Source organism: Morone saxatilis, unplaced genomic scaffold (assembly GCF_004916995.1).
Source record: "Morone saxatilis isolate NCDOM2014 unplaced genomic scaffold, NCSU_SB_2.0 Contig20, whole genome shotgun sequence".
Classification (NCBI taxonomy): Eukaryota; Metazoa; Chordata; class Actinopteri; family Moronidae; genus Morone; species Morone saxatilis.
In genome coordinates, this window is record NW_023339763.1 from 25,052,968 (window position 1) to 25,060,221 (window position 7,254).

At 36.5% G+C, this 7,254-nt stretch overlaps 1 protein-coding gene across 1 annotated transcript in view; it reads right to left on the reverse strand.

Annotated features, from left to right (window-relative positions):
• Positions 1–7,254, reverse strand: part of cblb (Cbl proto-oncogene B, E3 ubiquitin protein ligase) — a gene marked incomplete in the record, with an annotated part of 76,550 nt that overhangs the window by 47,815 nt on the left and 21,481 nt on the right. Inside the window, 1 exon segment of the mRNA XM_035666490.1 lies at positions 2,351–2,497. Within this exon segment, the coding sequence (XP_035522383.1) occupies positions 2,351–2,497 (147 nt within the window).

A 7,254-nucleotide genomic window follows, 5' to 3' on the forward strand; every position in this document is an offset into this window, starting at 1 on the left:
TTCAGTAGGTAACCTTTATAAAAAAAATTACTCTGTCATGTTTGCTGAATATTTCACTAGATAATCACAGATAATCCGTGACAAAAAATCAGCTCTGGCTCCCCCTAGTGCTCCTAATGGTATTTTTAATGAATCCATGACGGCAACCCATTCAGAGCCAAGACAGACATAAGTACATCTACAGCCCTGGGAATGAGACTCAACAATCAATCTTTTTCTTGGCTCAGATTGGTTGTTTTCATTCAGGCCCGGTGGATTCTTGCAAATGCCATTAAGAACACTAGGAGGAGCCAGAGGAACCTGATTTTTCACAGATTATTCATCTCATGTACTACTGTCAGGATATAGAGAAAGTTCCAGCAAATATGACAAAAAGTTATTTTTCTAATAATTACCTACTGCAGCTTTAATTACTACAAGAGATATTAAGAGATAGGTTTACAATTCATCAAGCCTGTCTTAGAACAATAGTCAAGTATGGACACTGGAACAGGTTTTTCTTGCTGTAATGCCCCTCCTGTTTATACTGGAGATTAAAAGATTAACTCAGTATCAAACTGTATCTTCCAAAGCTACAGTCTTATTAGTATAAAAATCCATCTTAACCTCTTCTTAAACACCATCACTTAAAATGATAGGTTAGTAACTGATATTTTAATTCCAATTACAGAAAGCAAAACATGTTTCAATGTTCATATGGGCACCTATTGTTTTAAAACAGAACTGAAAAATTGTCGATCTATCCTTTCATCAAAGATGTCCCAATAATAGAAATCTTTTCCAAGAATTAAATAATAATTGTCTGTCTAGTTATTCCTGCCCTAGTATACATTTATTTAATCATGTGATCATTTGAAATTTGCTCTTACTATAGTAACTTTTTGTATGCCACCGTTGGTTCCTTGGAGCATACCAAAGAGGTAACGCATCTTATATAGTCAACAGTGTTTGGAAAGTACCAAACAAGTTGGCTGCAAGGATCAACAGAACCAGAAAATCAAGAAACTCCGCCATTGTCATTTTAAATAAATAATTATTGAAATGCCCACGGCCATCGAAACTGCAGTATATTCAGTGTGAGTGTATATATAGCATAAATATAGCAATATCCCAGCTACCACTGTCAGGTGTTCTATGCAGCAGCTGGAAACATGCACCAATATATAAACGCAACAGTTGTACATTAGGATAATGATGTGCTGCACAACAGCATTCATACAAACTGGGCTCCTTTCCCAACACTACCCCATGCACTTCTTCAAGTTTGACACATCAGAAAGCTCTCGTTCTGTGTATTTGTGTGATTATTTCTGTTTGTTTTGTTGACTATCATTTACTTTAAATACCCTCTTTTGCTTTCCTTTAGATAACAGACACATTTAAAGAAAACTGAGACTTTTGTTTTACTACCTGTAAGCTACGTTGTTGTGTTTTTCCATTATCCTGAATCCATTTAGGCAATGCAGAAAGTGTCCGCCTACTTAGGGAATTCAGCAAATAACTATAGCGCCCTTCCTGTGCTTTTATTTTATTAGCATAATGTGTCCGATGAAGCAGATCAAACCAAAAAACTGAAACAGCACTGCTAACACTCACAGCAGTTAGTCTGCATATGGTCTTAATAGGAAATAAAACAGACAGATCTGGATTCAGAGCCCTGTGCCAGTCTTAAACCAATGTAGAAATATACTCTTCCTATCACATCCAAAAACAGTGATGCAGTAGGAAGAGGGCTCTAAAACCCCTGATAAAGACCTTGTAAGTCTGTCTTTTATTTGCCAAAATAAAGTGTCACATATGGTCCTTGGCAAGGGAGGAAAGAAGTGATGGATTAAGATTTAGTGAGATCTGCCAGCCAGTCCTTCAAACTGCAACAAATGTCTTTGTCATTAAAGGAATACAACATGGGAATCTGCCAAACACAGCTGTAAACCCAGAATACTGTGCCTGTACCCACAAAGCTTACAGACAATGTAGACTGAGTAAATGGGAGAGGCTGCATAGGCACAAAACCAGAGATCACGACCTTGTCTCAGCTCTGCATGTTAGTAAGACAAAGACAGGTCAAAGACAGCAGCTGCTCTCAGCTGGGTGTGTGTGTGTGTGTCAGCAGTGCCCAGTCTGACATAGTCTTGGAGTTGCTCCAATACTGTAGCAACTCTTCCTCAACTCGTTATATTCAGAGCATTAAGGCAGCGTTAGTATCTGGGAGATAAAAAAACAAAAACAAACAGGAAACACTGACATCACACAGATCCTGAAAGCAGCTTCTCCCTCTCACAGATCCAGCAGGGAGGGGAGTACCAACTCAAAACTGCCAAAAGAAGAAAGCTAAGATTGAGAATCTTACTTTTCTCCAAAAAATTTCCTCCAGAAGTCAGCGGCGTCAGCTTTGGTGATCCTGAAAGTGTCCCCCTGGAACTGTCCTCCGGGGAAGATGGCTTTGATTTCAGCCAGCATGTGGCTGAAGATCAGAGACAGCTTGGTCAGGTTCCTCCTGCAGAGAAAAGGCCAGGAAAGAGAGGAAACAGTTGGTGCACCATTATAGCCTCAAATGATCAACAGACATCATATGGAAATTATTTGGCCTTCAGAATTCTGGACATATTTGCAGATTTTACTCACTTTAGATTTACTGGTACATGAAAACTGATCAGTCTGACTGACTCAGCCCAATAAAGTACTTCAAAGTATAGAGATAATATACAAGGATACGTGGTAACTGTAATTGCAGGGTTACATCAATTAAAGTAAGTACATCAATCAGGTTGTAGCCCCCACCTTGTGTCATATTTGCTGAAACTTTCACAATATAAAAAGCCAGAGGAACCTGATTTTTCACAGATTATCGGTCTCTGTACTACTGTCAGGATATAGTGAAAGTTTCAGCAAATATGACAAAAAAAAACAACAACTGCAGCTTTAAATAGAAAAAATAAAACAAAATAAAAAAAAATAATTAATTAAACTAACAAAAACATGAAAAGTTTTGGAGCAATTAGTAAAATGTAGCTATATCACACATCATTTATCACATCTGTTAAACGATAAAGCTAAAAATGAAAAATGCCTGTGTTATATCACACAGAACGCGTTGTAAATGACACAAGCGCTGAGGAAGGTCACACAAATAACTAATTATTCAATAAATTCAAAACCAAATGCTGTTATTTTCCACCCTTTTCAGCTTTTGTACAACTTTAAAATCAAATGTCACAATCACACAGCAGCTCCGATCAACCCAGTGCTGCTTGTTTAAACCTTATTTAACTGGCATTACACCTCGTCAAACACACAGCAAAGTGTTAGATAATGCAGATGTCACGTTAAGGTCAGATTCACTTAAGTTGTTTCTGTGTCAATGTCTCAATCAACAAAAACTTAACGATTCCTATATTCAGGTGATTATACACTAATGAAAACATACCTATGAAAAAGATATTCCATTTCAAAAACATTTTCAAATAGCCCCATATAATAGTTTTTAAAAAAAGCTAACAGTAATACTAAAACAAATTAAACTGAAACTAAACTGAACTAAAAATATATATTTATATATATAAAATGAAAAATACAAAACTATAATTACTCTGGTACCCAGTATTTGACTTCAACATACACATGTAAACAAGCACTTGACAATAACACACACCTTATCCTTGATTATATATTTTATGATAACCATATGATATTGCATTAAACTGTATTAAACTGTAATAAATATAATACTTTTACCACTTATATTATTGTTGTTGTACATGTATTATGATATTCTTCTCTATTTCCATTATATAGATTTAAGTATTGTATTATTATTTAACTGTGTTTTTATTATTATTATTATTATTATTATTATTATTATTATTATTAGAGTGTAAGTTACATACACTGCATACATATGTAACACTATATAGTTTATTATATTTTTCATATATATTGTATTTCATATTTATTATTTGCCTATATTTATAATAGGTATATTACACTACTGGATTTCTTTCACACAAATATTTGTCAAATTCATTGACACAGTCTAAAGTATTGTAATGTTTATAATTTATTTAGTTTTTCAATGTCATTTTTCAAATTTCCACCCCCACCCCAGCCTCCAAATATCAATGAAGTCATATAAATTTCCTTTCGGTGTGAAAACTCTACTGAGCATCTCATGGCTCCATATAGTCAGTAACCTGTTCTTCTTCAAGAAACGCAAGTGCTCAAGAGTTCTTTCTCTGATAAAGATTTCATTTTCAAAACGTTGCTAAATCGTTTTCAAAGAAGTCCAGCTTTGATGAGGTATTATAAAGTGAGCTGTGAGATTAATGCTGAAATAGCTATGATATGGATAGTGGAGTTTAAAGCTACCCTGTTCTGAAAAAGTTTTTTTTTTTCTTTTTCTTACAGAGTTTGACACTAGAAGGATGTTTTCACATTCATCTGCTGAAACTGGAAAGTTTCTCTGTGCTCACTGAAAATCTGATTTTAACGGGCGGGGCCTACCAGCAGGATCTGTGACATCACAAATAGTCTGGAAGTCAAGGCAAGTCCAGTATGCAAATTGTGTCCAGCAGGAAAACTTCAGAAAATCAACAACATTTGCATATTCATAGACTGAATACAGAAGAAGTATGGATTTTTTATTTTGAACTGTGGAACTATACTTTTTTTGTGGAAAAAAAAAATATCGTACTCACAATATTTTTCCAAGCAGAGTATCTGTATATGTCTTAAGGCTGCAGAAAGTAACTTTTACTTTTACTTCCTCTACTGTATCCTGACAATAGTACATTAAACAAATAATCTGTGAAAAAAACAGGTTCCTCTGGCTTGTTCTAGTGCTCCTAATTTGCATTTGCAAAAATGCAGCAAGCCTAGGAGCACTAGGTGTAGCCAGATTTTTTCACAGATTATCTGTCTCATGTACTTCTGTAAGGATATAGTGAAAGTTTAAGCAAATATGACAAAAAATATTTGTATAAAATTGAACTACTGCAGCTTTAATAAGGCTATGCACCAGTGGATGCATGGAAGACAGGAAAGACAGTGAGAAATATTAAACAGCTTGAACTTTAAGTGTGTCTAATCTGAGGTCCTCCTCTATTTCCCAGCTTGAACTCCCAGTGGAGACAGTAACAGCCTCGACTCCTCAACCTGGTGAGCTGAGTGGGGCTGACGAGAACCTGGTTGATACTAAACTGCTGGTGAAGCCCTGGGACAAGCTGCCAGACACATTTGCCTCTCCTGGGGGAAGGGGAAAACAGGGTCCTGGGGTGACCTCCGTGGTGGGTCCTCGGACACCAACTGATTGGCTGTATGAAGCAGAGAGCACACAGGCTCCAGTCAGCCCTCCTCCTCCACCCCTGACAAAGTCATCAGTGGCAGGTGAACACACAGCCACACCTTTGATACTTGCTTTTCCTGATGTTTGTTGCCTTCTGATACAAGGTGACGGGAAATGTTGTGTAACAAGTTCCTTATCACTGTTGTGTTTGCTTTGCTTAGGAAATCTTGCCACCTCCCTTTCTCAAATCATTTCCTTTTATTAGTCATGACAATGAGCATTACAGAAACCAAACATACCCTTTAAACATTATATTGTCTAGGACAAGTAAGACGTGGATCTTTGGCTCTCCACAACACTCCACACAGTTTCAGACATGTTAATAACAAGATTAACCTGAATTAAGGATTAACAATAACCCTTCCTAAATCCCGCCCCTTCTGGAACCTCTGTCAACTTTCTCCTTTTCTGTTAGTAATATTTTTTTCCCAGGATGGCAAAGTCATAACCCACCCTACTCTGCTTCTGATTGGCTTACCATGATCAATCATGACTTTGCCACCCTGGAAAATGCTACATGCTAGGCTCATCTAGACAACCAGATTTTGAAGATGGTTAAAAGATAAGTAACACATAGTCATATCTTAGCTTAGTTAGCTAATGTTAACAATGCTAAAAGCTAACTAACTAACTAGCTAATCCACATTGACTGTCAGCTAGCTAATTAGCTAGCATTTAGCTAACATTATCTTTCAAATGTAACTAGCTAGCTAACAATTAATGTAACTTGGCTAACATTTTGCTAACATAAGATTTGACTATATTTCATCCTTTTCTTTTCCTGCACATATGCTATGTGCTAGGCTAGTCTATGTCGAAAAGACAACAACAATTTCAAGATGGTTAAAAGATAAAAGCGACATATATACAGTTAACGTTACATCTTAAGTTAGCTAATGTTAACTAAACAAAAAAAGGGGTGTCCCTCTGGTGCTTTTCAGGTAGAGGATCCTACTAGTTTAGAACTGTTGAAAAAGTCTGAGGCAATGAAGCTAACGTTAACAAAATGCTAACTAACTAGCAACTTAATCTACATTGATCATAAGCTAGCTAAAAGTTTTTTTGGTTAATTGTAAATGATAAGAACAGATTTCATTGGTGGTGTAGTTAAAGGCCCAGTGTGTAAGGAGGATCTACTGTCAGAAATGGAATATAATATTTATAATTTCTAATGACTGAAAATAAGAATTGTGGCATCTTAGAATCAGCCGTTTTTATCTACAAACGCCTCTCATGGAGGCAGCCTTGTTGAACCCCCATGTTTTCTTTGGTGGACGGCTGTGGCTCAGAGGTAGAGTGGGTCATCCACTAATCATCACTAGTCATCTACTAATCGGAAGGTTGGCGGTTCGATCCCCAGCACCTCTTGCTGCATGTCGAAGTGTCCTTGAGCAAGATATTGAACCCCAAATGTGAATGTGAATATATGTGTGTGAATGGGGTGAGTGTGGCATGTAGTGCATTGACTGGCACTAGAAAGGTCCATTTACCATTCTACAGTAACCCAGACAAACCAAACACTGGCATTTTGCAGTCACCGTAATTTCTCCTTCACGCTTGGAAGGTGAGGGTGAAGGGAGTCGGGTAGATGCCTCTAAATCCTACTCAAGTTAATTTAGTCATGTACTGTACTGAAGTACAGTTTGTAGATACTTGTTATTTACTTGAGTATTACCATTATATGCTTCTTTCTCTTTCTACTCCACTACATTTATTACAGTTTTTCACAGATGGAGATCAGATTAATATAAATTTAAACATGTATTTTTATAGATTGAACTACCCTACAGTATTTAAAGTAGTTATATGAGCTTCATCTCAATCAAGTAAAAGCAGCTTACTCATTAATGCATCAGTAATAATGATCCAATAATATAATACATAGTAATATAACCTCAGTGGGGCATTTTCCT